Source organism: Dendronephthya gigantea, unplaced genomic scaffold (genome assembly GCF_004324835.1).
Source record: "Dendronephthya gigantea isolate DGI-Jeju-01 unplaced genomic scaffold, DenGig_1.0 000413F, whole genome shotgun sequence".
Classification (NCBI taxonomy): Eukaryota; Metazoa; Cnidaria; class Anthozoa; order Malacalcyonacea; family Nephtheidae; genus Dendronephthya; species Dendronephthya gigantea.
The window spans coordinates 49,578-68,125 of record NW_021163423.1 but is presented as its reverse complement, the minus strand read 5'-3'; the positions used below and the strand labels follow the sequence as shown (position 1 = coordinate 68,125).

General features: G+C 37.1%; 1 protein-coding gene across 1 annotated transcript; it reads left to right on the top strand.

Moving 5' to 3' along the window:
- The first annotated feature begins 14,663 nt into the window (after positions 1-14,663).
- LOC114542944 lies at positions 14,664-17,343 on the top strand. The gene is made up of 3 exons (XM_028562279.1): positions 14,664-14,816; positions 14,924-15,102; positions 16,061-17,343. The coding sequence occupies exons 1-3, from the start codon at positions 14,684-14,686 to the stop codon at positions 16,637-16,639; spliced, it is 891 nt and encodes a 296-aa protein (XP_028418080.1). The 5' UTR covers positions 14,664-14,683; the 3' UTR covers positions 16,640-17,343.
- Positions 17,344-18,548: the final 1,205 nt, after the last annotated feature.

The window sequence follows — 18,548 nt, the reverse complement described above, 5'->3', positions numbered from 1 at the left end:
TATCAATTAAATCTCCGAATTACACTTTCAAGAGCTCTTTTTGAAGTTAAAACGATGATGTAAAACCTTAAATAGTCGGTTAGGTCTTCGCAAAACGACATACCAAGTTCATAAAATGCATTCTTACTGGAAACACGAAATAAACAAAGTAGAACCTACCATCTCAAGCATTATAAAGTACGAGTTGTTCACCGCTTAACTTTTCCAGTTCTGATCGTATTTTAATTTTTTCGCAGCGTTTATATAATTTTGTTTGAACTTGCGGCTAAAGACAGGAATCCAGTCCGGGCTGTGATTTCTACTGCAGAGGGCAAATAATATTATATTTAAAAATAAACCTGTCCCTCACCGTAAACCCTAAAACTAACCAGAAGGTATTGTAGATTCATTTATTTCAAAATTGAAAAAGGTTTAAAAAAATCCCAAAAAATTTTGAAAAAAAAAAGACCATAGCAGGGATCGAACCGGGATATTCCGCACACAGGGAAAGCCGTATTTTAGCTATATTGATATTGCTCACGAACGAAAAAGAGATCAAACAGACGTGGTTACAAAGCTATACAATAATAAGCCGGATAGATTCCTGTCTTTAGCCGCAAGTTTTATTTGATCTGCATTTCATATTGTTTACAAGACATTTTTAAAAAAAATAATTTGCAAAATGACAGTTAAATTGCTGACATTTTTCATTGAAATACAAACATTTTGTCTTAGCCAATCAGCAAGTTGCTAATCACCAGTCCTTACTCGTTCAAATTTTGCGCGTGCGCACAAGTGCCATGACCATTGAACGTCCACGGTCCGTGACCTCTGGTCCATGACATAGAATTTGGACACCTTTGGATTCCGCTATGTTCTGTCACAATACTCGGGTGTAATTCCTAATCTCCGGGCGGAATTAGTACCCTCACACGGCGCTCCGCACCGGTTCGGGGACAAAGTAATTTTACATATGTTTTGATCAGGAAAGCATCAGAGGCTCGCTGCATTGTAGATAATAAAATTCGAACCTTCCGAAGTTTACTACAAAACAACGCTAAAATTACATGCGTGAGATTCAATAAATCGATATAAACGTAAAACGTAGAAATTAGACAAACATATCAAACTTTTTGCCATGATTTGAACATTTGCTACCAAGTGGTGCCAAGCCCCCGCCGACGCAAAAATTGCGTAATTGTTGCGTAAAGAGGTATTAAAAGCAAAACAAGACAGACCAAGGCGCGATTCGCGTCCGCCAAAGCGTTTAATATACGAGTCTGGTGTATCCTCGAGTGCTGAAGTTGCAAAAAAGGTTAAAAAGGATAAAAATTTGTATGAGGTAGAAGTAACAGAAGTCGAGAAGGCACGGAAATTGGTGCGAATTCACAATAAAGGCTAGAGTGGAAAGTATGACTCGTGAATGGAGGCTATTCGGTGTTGAGCAAGAATCATATTTCCCCTTTGTGCGACAAGAGAGAATGCCAATACCTGACGCAGACTCCCTGGAGCAAAGAGCGGAATAATTTAAACATAAACTGTATACCGAAGTTAAAAGGAAGCTTTATTCCGGTTGACTTACTTGCTTATATACAATACAAAAACTCGGACGATTTGACGGATTTGTCCATCGAAATTTCTGCGCCGTTTTCGTTTATAGCCGCCGCTATCTGCACAGCGACAGCGAGAATACGGACAAAATATACCCCAACTTCCAGGGCATTTTGACGAGCCTAAACTCGATATTTCATTAAACAATTTTCTATCAGAATGTTGCCAGTTTCACGCTCTATTCAAATTTGGCGGAAACTATAGTCATAAACCTGCGCAGTTCGTGCTCATGTCCAATCTCCGAGTCTACGCAGCGCGCATAATAATAAACGTTAGTAAAATATTGCGCAATTGATCCAAAACAACTCAAAAATGACGAGCTTTAATTAACTCCAATTGCATATATAAAAATATTCAAAACACGACCCATAACCTATATTTTAATATTCCAATGGAAACTCATGAGTAGCTGGCATGCAGAAACGGCAAGAAGCAAAAAACTACCAAATTTCCTCTTATATTGCGACAAATCTAGAGAAATATGACCCCGCGTAATACAGCTCAGTAAATACCCTTGTGTCTATATACCCTTTGGCGGCTTATTATTTTGCCGGATAAATACCGATATTACTACGTAACTATATTCTAGTTACGTAACAAATGTTTTAGAATTGAAGGCAAAATACCAATGCAAAGCAATGCAAAGAGTTCTTGGAGAGGTTTTTGTGAGATGCTATGGGTACCACAACAATACCCCGTGAAATTTATTAGTCTATCAATCTTGGCCCTTGGTGGTTTTGATAAGGACTCGTGCGGTTTCAAAGACATGCTCTAAGATATTACGTAAACAAGAAACCTGTGAAATACTTGATCCGGAAGATTACATTAATCTAGATCAAGAACTGGTTTTATAAACATCTAAATTGAGATTTATCATCATTAAATTGTGTGGCGGTGCCCTTTTTGGTCTAATGTGGTCCGTGTAAATTTGCAACCTCAAGAATAGGCAGGGCCGTAGCTACACAGCTTAAATGGAGGAGGAATATATCAATATAATGTTTACATATCATAGGAACAGTAGCGTATACAAATAATTTATAGAAATATTTCTAATTGTGAAAATAATTTAACACATATAGCAACAACATGTAGTATTTTTGTTTTGCTAAGTTACTAAGTGTTATTGGGAATATTATAATCTTTAAATAGAAGCAGATACTCTAGTCGCATGCGGGAATTGGCATGCACTCCTAGACAAAGTTCGAACTGTTCACTTGTCAAAACACTCAAAAGTTGATATAGCATTGACATATAAGCGAATATATGTACATTGCCACAATGAAATTAGAAGTATCAGGGCTTTATATATTTTCTATAGTATATTTCACAACTTTTTAGTGGGCCTTTATTGTAACACACACTTTCATAACTCAGCGGTTTATTAGAATTTATCTTTTCCCACTCTATACTCATATTTTATAATGCACACTACACATTTTCACGTTTTATTTAAACGTTTTCACGGCTCTACCAAAACGTTTTTACGGCCAAAGCAAAACGTTTTTACAGCTCTACCAAAATGTTTTCACGGATCGGTCAAAACGTTTTCACGGATCGATGAAAATGTTTTCACGTTTTGAACAAACCGTTTAAACGCCAAGCAATAAAATTTAAACGGGCGTTTAAAATTTTTAAACGGCAACCGTTTTTGATTTTCACGGTTAGAAAACGGATAGCAAACGGTATTTCAGCCCGTTTTTTCAGACCGTTAATGTATGTTTTCCCGTGGAGGGTCACATTTGTACTACCACACCCAAACACAGGACAGTTCCTACGCGTGCGACCCATATTTAGATGATTGCTCAACAAATTCCTAATAATAATTGGCTCATTTTTTCGTGGGTCAGGTATTTTATTAGGCCCGTTTGGGCCCTATATGGCCTTATATGGCACTATTAGGCCCCATGGCAAGTGCCCGGACAATATGTTTAAAATATTTGTAAAATTGTTCTACTTAATTATATTGTTACAAGCGTTAATCCGTGTCTTAATTCATGCTCCAAGCATTGCGTTGTCCATAACACCAATATATATATCGCTCTAAAAATGTATACATTTTCACATTCGCCATACTCCCTTTTTCTTCCCATTGAGGAGTTTGGGCCTGAAATATCTCATTGAGCAGATGAGCATGTGCTCATGAGCATTTATGAGCACGTGCTCATAGGCCCGTTTGGGCCTTATATGGCACTATTATGCCCGATTGCCCGGCCGATTGCTGACTGGGGGTCCTAACCCGCGTATATGGACAAATATTCCATTAAACATTGGAAAATAAAAAAGTCCCCTGAGAACGTTCCTCTGCACCAGAGATACTGGGTCAACACTTTATTTAGTTTTTGGAGAAACATTGCAGTACATTTAGTTGAAACACGAGGGATTTGCAAGCACTCAACTCGGAACGACTGCGTTTTCAAGACGTCATACTAAAATGTACACTGGTCTTTCACGTGTACATCATGCGTTTGATGTATGTAGTGTTTATGGGCTGGGGTATTGTGTAGGAGTAAAAACCAAATTTTAGTGTGAATCATTTATTATTTCAAGTTGTTAAAAAGATAGTTTTTATCGTTAAGAGTACAGTTTTAACGGCAAGGTCTTTAAGAGTCTGCACACGTTCCATCGCCCAAAGGTTATGTATAACTGAATCGCGCGAGTATAGGCGAACATTTTTATTAAATAACTGTTGACATTAACATATCGTATGGGCGTCGGTTTAATGGAATATTTGTGCATATTCGCGGGTTAGGACGCCCAGTCAGCAATCGGGCCATCCGGCCTAATACAGTGCCATATAAGGCCAAATAGGGCCCAAACGGGCCTATGAGCACATGCTCATAAATACTCAATGAGATATTTCAGGCCCAAACTCCTCAATGGGAAGAAAAAGGGAGTATGGCGAATGCAAAAATGTATACATTTTTAGAGCGAAATATATATTGGTGTTATGGACAACGCGATGCTTGGAGCATAAATTAAGACACGGATTAGCGCTTGTAACAATATAATTAAGTAGAACAATTTTACAAATATTTCAAACAATCATATTGTCCGGGCACAACACTGTTTTCTTGTTTAGATCGTTTGACTTTGTCTTCCGTAAGCAGGAGTTTGCGTTGACAAGCCCGGACTTGTCCGGGTTAGGACGCCTAGTCAGCAATCGGGCCATGGGGCCTAATAGTGCCATATAAGGCCATATAGGACCCAAACGGGCCTAATAAAATACCTGGCCCACGAAAAAATGAGCCAATTATTTTTGTGGGTAGCCGCTGCGCATGCCCGGCTAACCACTATGTCAGAGTCGAAAGTGTCCGCGTAGCATGGAGGGATCTTCGGCACTCGTCGGTAATCACTCGGACAAATTGGCGCTGAAGGAAACACTCGAAACATTTCCGACGTTTAGTCAGATTTTATTCGAAGAGCTGCTTTGAGTTTTGGCAAATTTCTGTATAAGAGTCAAGGTAAAATCAACGTTGCATTATTTGCGTCAATTTTGTCATTTCAATCGCTCATTTGTCCACTGCCGAGCAATTTTGATCACAACCAGATTATACGAGCGTACAATTCTTTAATACTGCGTGGCTTGTTTGCAAGTTTCATTGATAATATCTTATCACTGTGGTAATCAGTCTTACAATCAGTCAACATTGAATGCCATCATTCATCATTGATATAAACGTGTATTGCTTCAGTAGTAGTTACCAGGAAGGTATGTCCTAGGACCTAGATTTTCCTCCACATTATTTGAAAGCAATGAATTTGAATGGCACATTATTTGAATGGCACATAAACATTGTGATAGTATATAATTTGAACATACCATAAGCACATGTGATTCACTGTTCTTTTGACTCTTAATCAATTGTTTCTTGAGATATGGCAAGCAAAAACCTTGCTATTGTGCAGGTATTGAAGTTAGACCTTGCCATTGTGCAGGTATTGAAATTGAAACCAGCCATTGTGCAGGTATTGAAATTGAACCAGCCATTGTGAAGGTATTGAAATTGAAACCAGCCATCGTGCAGGTATTGAAATTGAAACCAGCCATTGTGCAGGTATTAAAATTAAAACCAGCCATTGTGAAGGTATTGAAATTGAAAACAGCCATTGTACAGGTATAAATAAAACGGCAGCCATTCTGCTCTTATATTCAACAAAATATTAAGTTTAAGGCTACAAATATGTGCATCATTATTGAAGTTCATCGCTCCAGGATTGGTTCACACCACAATTTTCTAGACTGTCGAAACAGTTTCTGCGGTCTGAAAGGCAAGCTTTGGTATTAAATACTATTAATGTTTTATATTAATGTATTTTGCTTGTCATATCTTAACGGTATCCAGTGCAGTGATGATGACGACGATGATGATATGTTCTAAGTATCTTGAACCAGCTATCTCGTTGGAAAGAAAACTCATACCAAAATATCCCAGTCAGACTATATTGTCTCCTTTACCAAGCCGTCTACCCTTAAGTACACGGTTAAAACGACAAGAGAACAGTTTACAAGCCACGAGACAGTCATCATAAAGTATACAAAGAATATTTAAAAAATCAATTTTTAAAATGAACAGTCCTCGTGGTATTGAAAGAAATATTCTCAATGTTGTAACATGTGTAATTTGAGTAATAAATATAATAAATATTTATATATTAATAAAATATATAAAATATTTTTAAATCGTTCGGTTCGCTCCGATTATCCATATGGCCGCTTGACGGAATTCCCATGGGTAATCTGTCTTCCTTGATGATGGATGGCTTCTTGATAGTGGTCGATTACTAAGTTCGCCAAGTGGAAATCTTTAGGGCGATAGCTGGATGTTTTTCTTCGAATAGTTGTTCTGCGTGACGTAGGCGACCACTAAATCGAAGTACTCTATTGCTGTTAATGTGGATAAAGGGATCGAGACTGTATAGGCTTGATTTCTTTAACGACTTCGATTGTTGTATAATTCTGATCTCGGCAGTTAAGGCGTCCATTTGTGCAGTCTTAATCATCAGATTTTCAGCCTGTTTTAATTCCATTACATATAGGTTTGTCAAAGGATGCATTAGGGTTGGAGGATTCGGTGAATTATTGGGGGTATGACTTCCTCCTCGCTGTTGCGCTTTGAATTGCTTAATTTTAGCCATCAGGCTAGCTAGAGCTCTGCGAAGTCTAGACCATATTGAAAAACGACTAAATTTTTTTTACCGCAGGCATTTTACTAGTTGAACTGTTGAACCTCAGAGGAATAGGACTGTGAATCCTCCTACGTCGATCGATTGAAAAAGCTTAATCTAATCCCTCTTTCCTATTGGCATGAAATGAAAGATATCGTCTTCTTCTACACATGGAAATCCGGGTTGTTCGAAGTTGATATCAACCAGTTCATTGCACAGTCTCTCCATCATTCCACTCGCTCGAGCTCCGGCAATCTGCTTCGTCCAAATCTGTGGAAAGCTTCTCTATTCAGAAACTCGTACTTTAACAAAATTATATTTTTATGCAATAATTTGACCTCAGAGATCAAATCATCCTCTACAGTTCCCATATTGAAATCTAAACTATATATTTATTATTCGAACAAACTGATCAATATCGTTCTTTAGGGTCAAACTGTTGTTCGTAAATGCATTTCCTATATAACTTTGTTTGTAACTTTATATATGTATGTTAATATCGTAATAACTGTAGTAAATATGTAATAATGTCAATGTAATTTTGGTGGGACTTAAATAGGAACTAACGTTCTGTTGTCGTTACCATCATTCATACGATTGTTAAGTTAATAGAATTAAAAAAAATAAAAAAAGTAGTTCGACAAATTAGGGCAAACCTCGGGGTTATTTTTAAAGTGACTGCAGAAAAAATACGGAAAATACGGACCGTACAGGAATATTTATATCCGAAATACCAAAGACAATATCTTAAACAAAATTTCTTGGTATATTACACGTCAATTCATCAACAATCCCAATTGAAATGTTCGTATGAATGTGATCCATTTTACGACGTTTTATAGGAAAACTCGAGGGCCATTATTTATAAATGAATTAAATGCAAATTAGCGCACAGGCTACAGCCGTTCTTGTCACCAATTCCTGGTAATGCGTAAGATTTTTTGCTTAATTAATAACAAACACTTATTAAACAAATGAATAGCAACAGACCACGAGTCTGCATTAATTTAAAGGAAGATAAATATTGACTATAGTATTCAATGATTATAGTATTATATAAACATTGAGAATTTCCCTGTTGTCAATATCACTCAAATCACTATATCGGAATGCTTCGTTATCCTTACTTTATCTTTACTTTACTACATAATTTATCCAAGTTATTCCTTGCAGCTACGTGCAGGTAAAATATGCTTGTTGTGTTAATGCTCAACTTACACTAAAATACCTACTTTTTATTCCAGAAAAATCAAAAACGAATAAATTGTAGTAAAAAAGGGTGGTTTTTGAATGTCGAATATTATTACCGAGTATTATTGTTCAGTTCTGCGGCCTCTTTACCTACATTCCAAACATAATAATATGGAAAAAATGTTTCCTTATCCCCATGTATGGCCAAAGTCACAGATGTTATTCTACACTGAAACAACAAACTTTAAATTCGCGTATATATAGACCAGAGAAACGGGTAAAAATACTGCTTCTGGACAACGAGCTAACGCGTTTCGAACCATGCAACAATTAAAATCACAACATCGACATTCCAAACGAGATTGGATGGGGTTGTTAATATCGTGAGAAGTTTTTAATGAGGTCATATAATACTCTTGAATGACTGTGTCAAAGACCACAGGTGACGGTAAGGTATTGATTAATTGAGAAGAATAGATATTATGTGGGAAATTAATCTGATTAAATGATCACTTCATATTCTTTTAATTATTTCAAGAATTTTTAGCTCCAATATCAGCCTGTCATGATCAGGATGCTCTTCATTCTATTTTCCCTTTTTTGAAGATTCAAAATACATTACTATATAGCTGCATGCATTGCCACTAAACAAAACATTCCTTGATATTATGATGGTAATATAAGAACAAATCCCATACACCAGTATTAAAGAGCTGAATAAATGCTAAATTGCATGGTACCAGAAATTTAAAAGTTGTTTTTAGATTTTTTTCAAGAGAGAGAAAGTACCCAAATTGGGGGCAAAATTTTATATATTCATGTTCAGCATTTTTCGTTTCCTTTGTAATTGATTGTTTTTACGGTTTCCTAACTAATATTTTAAGGGTTCTCGACTTCTCACCAACTGAGATCTAATATTCTTTACACTGAACTCGAAATATTGAATGAATTGTTTTCTTCTCACTTGGTAACCCTGAGTGGGTGTTTTCTGTGTAATTATGTAATCTTGCACTTTGGGCTAGAACATTTTCGAAGAGAATGTTCGAATATGGGCAATGAGAAACCTATATATTCCTTGCCAAACCGTTTCGATCAACAAAGTAACTGTACACGACATCATATTGAAATCTTCATCAAAGTTGGTATTTTTCAAATATGAATTCGCTGTTGTTTCTTGTGCTTCTTATTTCTGTCACTCATGCAACAGGTATGCTAAAATATTAAATTGCATAATTCCTGAACTTCTACAGAGCAGATTCAGAACAGCTTATATTACTCGACACGTCAATTTTAGGTTTAATGAAAGGCGCATCAAATCATCCACCCTTGCTTAGAAGAGCGGGAATGAGTATGTTTCTTTTTTATTAACTATATATTTAAATATACCATATTCCTCGTGTTACGTATTCAGTCCTAAGACGAAAGTTTCATTCTTTATCAGTTCATTGTTATAGCACTTATGGTCTGATGGACTGTCGATTGAGGCTAATTAGAGGAAACTGATAATGCCAGTACTTACTGCTTTGCAATATTTAAAAATTCAGTGTAAGTTTTTGTTTCAATGCAGTACGTGCTAGCAGCACTGTTTAACTGTATCCTGATTGAGGTAATGCCCCTAGTGTTTCACTTTAAGTCGTCTTCGATGTCATTAGATCATTGCGGTACTGTTAGTCTGACTGATTGCTCTCACTGCTTCTGGTGATACTAGCCTGACTTGTTTAGTAATAGGGCCCGTCCCTTTCTTTTAATCTTATACTATTTTTTATATCTCCTTGCTGAAGATTTCGAAGCACTTTGTAAAGGTTGTGTCAATTTATGTTTCTCGAAATACCATTGTGAAATGTGTTGGAAAACATCTTGTGTTCAGGGGGATTGTACTTGTAAAGCTATCTTTCAAGGGGTATAGTATTTGTTTGCGATCTGTTTTATTCGTAAGAATTTTGAGAGTATCATACGAGTTGGCGTGCTACCCACGGCTTGCTAATGAAATTGAAAGAAAACGCTCCTTCATTACTCATTAGATTTTTGAACTTTTTGGGGAGTCTTACGGATTAAGTCATGTTAAACAATCAATTTATGAATTTCTTGCAGTGTCGTGTAACGAGTGGTTGTCGAAGTGTGGCTTAACGGGCATAGCTAAAGCTATTGATGCAATTGCTGAATATATAAACGAGGTCTCCCAGACAAAATAATTATATATTTATTTGTCTTTATGCTCTTGTTATAGCTTTGATTGCATAAATAAACGAGATTTATTAATCACATTTTGTCTCACAAATTAGTATAAATATTATTCCTTTCCTAATAAAGGTCCGACTTCACCCGGATAGTGAACTGCATCTACTCGACTAGGGGAAACATAAACTGATTCGAGGCAACCTCGCATCCTGTCTCTTTCTTCTTTTACGTCATGCTTTGTGCTTTCAATTTCCGCCATCCTTCATTCGCTGCCCTTCTTTTTCCTTTCCCAGCACACCTCCTGCGCACTCCTTAAGCTGTTCGCCCTCTTCTCAAGCCTTATGGTTCATCACCTTCCCCCTTCCCGGGCCGCACAAAGAAGAAATAAGTTAGGGTGACACCCATTTGCAATCATTTGGATAAAGTGTAAATATGTATTAGGAATGGAAATCTTTCTATCCAAGTCCCAAGACGTGCTTGAGATCAGCATGCAGAGTTAAATACATATTATACGCTGATATAGTACTGTGCAGCGGAATTGCGATTTTACACCACTATTTCTAATGTCGTCAATCCTAAGGGATGAAGGTGCACGAACGAAAGTTTTTGCGATAAATACCAGAATAGAAGACCCCATAATTGTATTCTGATCGCCCTCGTATTGTCAGAAACTTCCTGAGACTTTTACATAGAAAAATGAAATAGAGGCGTTGGAAAAACGCTCCAGATTGTAAACCGCATGTTACGCCTGTATTGTAAAAGCTCACTCACACTCACACTCACACTTGAGTGCGATTCCAGTGAGCCTGCACACGCGTGGAACACTTGAAGTGTGAGTGAGAGTGGGGTGTGCATTGAAGTGTAAGTTATAGAGTGGAGTGTATGTGTGTGAATGGTCACTCAATGTGGCGACACTCATCCTTGAAAATGTTAGGCAGCTTTCTATTCAATGGCTCACTCGAATGCGACTTGCTTGCCCCGTAAAGACGGGTAAGTTTTCCTTCACAAAAGATTCTTGACCAGTTCACTTGCTCCTGTGTATGGCGAACAAGTTTTTCTTGACAAGTATATGATAATGTATTATGTCGAGTATATTTACGACCATATGATACAATGAGTATAGGGCCGAATCTCAAAACAAACAAAAATGATAAAACTTCCAAAAACCGCTCAATTTGGTCCAAGATATTGTTGCGCAGTCTGCTACTTATAAAGCTGGCATGACTAGCTTTTGAAAAAGGCTTCTTGTCAAGGAAAACTTGTCATTTTTTTCGCGTACACACAAGCAAATAAAACTTGTCTGTACGGGGGCTTAAGGTTTCATGTTGATCAGTAATTAATCATTGAAGGTATATAAACTATTTAAACTGTAGTTAGACTTGTCAATGCGTTCGTAAGACGTTATTCATAAGATGCCTTAAGATAGACAACATTCCTCGGAAATGAAAGGTCGCTCTCGACCGAATAAGTGCGGAAACACAAAGGTCTTTTAGGAAGTAAAAAGAACGATAACAAAGCAAGCAAGCGAAAAAAAAGAAGGGAAGCTTCATCCGATCAATTCAATTTCCAGTCTGGTGTCACAAACAAGGATTCAAAGTCCCGCAACAAAAAACAACTGGCGATGGAGAAGAGAGACACGTTAACTGGTGGTTGTCCTTCGTTGTCGAAACAAGACGATGAAGCTGCAGCTTTTGCTTTTATGGCTACGGCGCAAATACACAGCTTAACTATAATGTATTTGTTGTGACTACATTCCAGCTATATTTGAATAATTATTTGAATCACAAACTGAGCATAAAAAACAAGCGCTGTGTATAAAACTATTATAGTTGGTAAATTATTTAAATACCGGGTGTTGCGTCCCAACGTGGGGCAAAGTGTCAACTGAGAAGAACACGAAATAAGAATAACATTTTTTCGTTCGTACAAAGCCAAGGTGAAATTTTAAAAATCTATGGCTTTACTCCACTCCGATATATAAGTTTAGTTGTTAGCTCCAGCTCCGACCATACAAAAAAGGCTGCCAAGACGAAAATTGCTCTTTTTATATCCTAAGAGGGCCTGAGGCGAGTTAAAAAAAGAGTTCTTACATCAAGTACATAACACTCCTCGCCCAAGGATGGTAAAACATCCTTGCTACAATGGTAAAACGTATAAAACATTCGATTATTGGGTATACATTAAAGTAACGAGTTCGCTAACTGGTCTGTGATAGACTTTTCTCTCTCCATTCTTTGAGATAACGATTTTTGCCTTTCTCACTTTTCCGTCTTCGCTTGGTATCGCTTCAACGACTCTTTCGAGGGGCCATTGGTTACGTGGACTTTGATCGCTCGTGATGACGATATCTCCTTTTCTTATAATTATTTGGCTGTTTATCGTTCCATTTCGTTCTCTTCTGCTGTGTTCTTGAAGGTATTCTCGTTTCCAACGTATCCAAAACTGATCGGCCAAGTATTGTGATCTTCGCCAGTGGCGACGTGAATAAAGATCCTCTGAGTAGGTACCCCCCATACAATAACGGAAGTAATTAGTATTCAAAGGGTAGAACTAAGGGGTACTTCAGTGAACTCTCTATATATGGAAGGCTCGCTCTAGTACATTGCGTAATCTAAAAGTGAAGCCAAACATGGCGGATCATGAGGGCTGCTTGGGTACCGAACCAGACCTCCACGCACGAGCGGTCAAAATTCAATATGGCGGCAACGTGTAGGAGTTGAACTTGGTCAGTTTTGTTAACACAAGTTACACAACACAAATATACGGCATAAATTACCTCTTAGAAAGAATAACATTGCCAGGTAAGGTTGTAACAAATTTTATGTATTCATTATTAAAAATATCGTTTTTTAAAAACTTTGTAACGTCCGAAATGTGAGTTTTTTATTTTTCGTCAAGTTTTATAATTCGTGTTTTGAATTTCCACGCGCGCATTGTACGCTTCGTGGAGGCAGGTTCGGTATCCAAGCAGCCTTCATGATCCGCCATGTTTGGCTTCACACTTTGAACTGGAGCGAGCCTTCCATATATATAGAGTTCACTGGGGTAATTAGTATTCAGAGGCTGATTTTGCCGAAGATATGCGTGGTCTCCACGCAGGGTGAGAGTGTGACGTAACTAAATGGTAATTAAGTAGACAGTAAGGATTTGCGAGAAAAATATTTTATTTGTCAAGTCACATTTAGTACGTCAACATTTTAATAGTATGTTTCTTTCCATAGCATTAGGACTTTTTTTTAAAAGTTCGTTTTCTATGTATATGTTGTGCGATGCTTCCCACCGTTAGTTTATACTTTAATTCATATTTTATCTTAACATGTGTCAATATGTCTATAGCGAATACACGAGCGCCAAATTGTTTCCATGCATCATCAATTTTTATGCTATCAAGACAAGAACATCCATGATTTCATAACGTTTGTCAACGCGCACCAAATCATTCGAAAAAAGCGTTTGTTTGTAAATGTTTGACTTTCATCCCAGATATGTGTCCATCTTTCTTTTGCGAAACGCGTTTATGCATATATATATATATATATATATATATATATATATATATATATATATATATATATATATATATATATATATATATATATATATATATATATATATATATATATATATAAAATTTAGAAAGGTTTTTATAGCAAATCAAGAGTGCACAAGCCGAAGCGTGCTTTATTTAAATTTACTGAGATAGGTATGAGGAGCTACAAGCAATAGTAAATATGTAAGCAATAGTGATATGTTGTCCTGCTTGTAGCTCCTCATACTATCTCAGTAAATTTAAATAAAGCACGCTTCGGCTTGTGCACTCTTGATTTGCTATAACAACCTTTCTAAATTTTGATATTACGCACGCTTAGGCTTGTGCACTCTCGTTATAGTAAATTTTGTATGACAGCTCGCGACTGATTGTCCCGCTCATGTGAATAACACGTGAATGCGTGTTAGTAATAATCCCACATTGGTAATATAATACAATAGCATCACATCTTCATATCATGAATAAAATCTCTTTTTTGTTCGTGTGTTGGTTTCCTTCCTCCTTTTAAACCAGCCGTTGTCCAGTCCCAAGCCTGGAATGAGAAATCGGTGAGGGGAAGGAATATTATTGTATGTAGCTAAAGTGGAATTGATCATGGTAAGCAATAGTGATATGTTGTCCTGCTTGTAGCTCCTCATACTATCTCAGTAAATTTAAATAAAGCACGCTTCGGCTTGTGCACTCTTGATTTGCTATAACAACCTTTCTAAATTTTGATATTACGCACGCTTAAGCCTGGCGCACACTAGAGCTATCACCTTCGCAAAGTTTCACTCGTGACTGTTGGCGTAAGCAAGTTCCCCTAGTGTGCGGTGCCGTTTTGACACCTTTTCGTCACTCGCGCCATCAGCGCCGATTATTCAACATGTTGAATAATTTTTGGCACGAATGACTGTTTCCTCCATGTGTGCGCGCGTGAAAAGCTAACAGCTTGCAATACGAGGAAAATACGCATGCGTGTTCGCCTTCACATTCAAAATGGCGACGAATAGTGTGGTTGCAGAAGCAATGTTAGAAGACCAAATCGCGGATATCTGGCCTGAATATCCCTGTTTGTATGACGTTAGATGTCCGGACTTTAAAAACAGAGAATTGCTTGAACATTCATTTAAAGAAATCGCAGAAAAACTTGGACAAACTGGTAAGTGAAATCATAAATGCCTACACTATCCCTCCTAATTTTTTATTAATCAGACTGTCGCATTTGATATTACGAACCATAATATATAAAACATTTCATTCCCCCAGTTGAATGGGTTAAAGCAAAGTTAAAGGCCCTGCGAAACAGCTACGTGAAAGCGAAAAAACCGGGACCGAGTGGAAGTGCGAGAAGAAACCCAACAAAAAGAACGACATGGTTGTTGGATAAGTTACAGTTCCTTGCTCCTCATGTGGCCATTAGGCCTTCTGTTTCAAGTCTAGACTCTGTAAGTATGCCCTTTATAATATATACGGGTGATGTTAAAGCTACCACCCATTTTTATTTTACTAATAACAAAATATTACATATGTATAATGGACACCTAAAATATTATTTTACATCAGATAACTTTACAACCTAATTATATTGTCTTGCCATGGAACGGAACCACTATTGTTAAAATACTGAGTTAAAACTTCCCTCTGATGTTTTGCATTTCTTGGTGGATTGTGCATGGGGGTTGGTTGTAAACCATTTAAGATTGGATCATTTCTCCATGTTCCAGGTGACAATGTATGGTCTGCACTCTCAAAGTCTCCAGCTGCTGTGTAGTTGACTTTATTCTTGTCTACCATATAGTTGTGCAGACAACAAGCTGCTAATTATATCAGTCACCTTGTCTGGTGAGACCTTTATGGTTGTCAAAAAAACCCTCCATCTATGGGCCAGAATCCCAAATGCATTCTCAACAACTCTGCGAGCTCTTGATAATCTATAGTTGAAAATGCGTTTTTCTTTTTCCAAATTTCGATGTGGGTAAGGCTTCATCATTTGAGTTGTCATGGGAAAAGCATCATCAGCGACAATGTGATAATCAACTTTTGTAGATATTCCTCTGATGGTAGTTGCAGGGGGTATATTTAAGGAGTTGGAAATTAATGCTTCTTTTAAGGCAGAATCACCAAACACTCCAGCATCCCCAGCTCGTCCAGCTGCCCCAACATCAACATAAATAAATTTATAGTTGGCATCAACCAATGCTAGCAGAATAACACTAAAGAAGTGCTTGTAATTAAAGAACTCGGAGCCAGTGCCATTGGGTTGTTGAACTGCTATATGTTTGCCATCTATTGCTCCTATGCAACACGGGTAGTTCCACTTGTTTTTAAAATCCAATGCTATGTGTGACCATTCTTCTTGAGTGTTTGGAGTCTAGGATATAAATATTATGTTGATTTATATAGGTATCTCATGACAATTCACCGTTAGATTCAAGTTTCAGTGAGGCTGGTGAAAATAGTTTTGAAGATTATGGTCAAACACCTGAGCAAACAAGTCCCATAAATGAAGAGGAGGATGAAATAATGGAAGTGACAAGGTCAACCTCTGAGCCCGTGAAACCGAGAAAAAGCACTTCTCGAAAGAGGCAAGCTGATGAGGAGTACCAATTAATAAAAAATCTATCCACCTCTATTGCAGAAAAGCAAAAAAAACAGAAAATGACAGAGGGGAAAAGGGAAACTAGCATGCTAGAAACTTTTGGCATGTATGTAACTAAGGCATTGTCAGAGTTGGATCCCAGAACATGTCATTTGGCACAGAACAAAATAAACAACATTATTTTTGAAGCCCAAGCTGGCCTATTAGTCCAAAATTCTCAACCACCAATGATGATGCAACAACACAGAAATTTTTTCCATCCAATAATTCAAACTGGCATGACAAGTTCAAGCCCTCAACCTTCATCATCATATGCTGAACAGAATTTTATTTCAAAACCAGATGGAGTGACTTCGGCAGTTGGATGGCCAAATCAGAATTAGACTTAAAACTTAGGGGGACATTCTATTAACAAAAGTAACAATTCAAAAACTTTTTTTATTTTATTTGTCTGTACTGACTATGTTTGTTTTGAAAAATTGGAACAATTGCACAATTGATAGTATATATATTTAAATAAAAATTGGTGATAATTAATTACCTTCAAATAATTCCTTTTCATTATTAAGTACAATGCTTGGCATGTTTCCTCAACAATTCCTGAAATGGTCCTTTCGCCAATCCGATACTGAAACGAAAGACTTCTGAAAGTCTCACCTAATAAAATACAGTAAGATAAGCATATTATCCATAATGTATATAAATAGCATCATAAATGAAATAGCCATATTCAAAGGGCAAATCACATAATTTTCACGTACCTGTTGCTAAAAATCGTAATGTTACAGATAATCTTTCCCTCGGTTTTAAAGCACATCGCATTTTTGTGTCCTTCTTTTGAATCAGTGGCGAAACCATGGTCAAAATTTCTTCAAACGATGCTGAATCCAGCCTGTGATAATGCCTAAAATGTTCAGGGTCTTCAAAGCGCAATTCGCGAACAATATTCTCACATGCTCCTTTCATTTGACGACGTTCGATCCAACGTTTCGTCCAGATATTCCTATTGGCGGCCCTCAAGCGCCTCCGTCTGCGTCGCAAAAGTAAAAGAAAGAGCAAAATTTCTTCATCTTCTGAAGAGGAAGAGGACGAGTCTTCACAAATAGCAGCCATTTTGAAGGCGAACACGCATGCGTATTTTCCTCGTATTGCAAGCTGTTAGCTTTTCACGCGCGCACACATGGAGGAAACAGTCATGCATTCGTGCCAAAAATTATTCAACATGTTGAATAATCGGCGCTGATGGCGCGAGTGACGAAAAGGTGTCAAAACGGCACCGCACACTAGGGGAACTTGCTTACGCCAACAGTCACGAGTGAAACTTTGCGAAGGTGATAGCTCTAGTGTGCGCCAGGCTTTAGGCTTGTGCACTCTCGTTATAGTAAATTTTGTATGACAGCTCGCGACTGATTGTCCCGCTCATGTGAATAACACGTGAATGCGTGTTAGTAATAATCCCACATTGGTAATATAATACAATAGCATCACATCTTCATATCATGAATAAAATCTCTTTTGTGTTCGTGTGTTGGTTTCCTTCCTCCTTTTAAACCAGCCGTTGTCCAGTCCCAAGCCTGGAATGAGAAATCGGTGAGGGGAAGGAATATTATTGTATGTAGCTAAAGTGGAATTGATCATGGTAAGCATTAGTGATATGTTGTCCTGCTTGTAGCTTCTCATACTATTATAATATTATTATTGGAGCAAATCATGTTCAACAATATAGAAATCCTACAGAGTATTGTAGGCGTAGGTTCCTAATAACCAAAAGTACTTGGCGCGGATACCTACGTATTTTTAACTATACTTATTTCCTGCATTGTAAGAATGTTCATGACGACGATGAGATGAGTTGTGTGGCACTTGGACATTTGATATGTTAAGAATGTACATTCGCACTGATAGATACGTAAAATCGATCTCTCACATTCAGCTGATTAACGCTTTGGATGGACGTATGGCTTGGGTTGTGTGTGTGTTCCTTTCTCCTTTTAAACCGCCTCCTAGGGTCCCAAGGCCTAGGCACTCGTAATGAGTGAGCTGGTGAGGGAAAGGGACAAATTTACATTCTTAGGTTTTGAATATGCCCGTCAAGGGTAAGTATGGTAAACACGGAGAACATTTTTGCCTATATATATATATATATATATATATAATATATATATATATATATATATAATATATATATTATAATATATATATATAATATATATATATAATAAATATATATATAATATATATATATATATATATATAATATAATATATATTATATATATATAATTATATATAA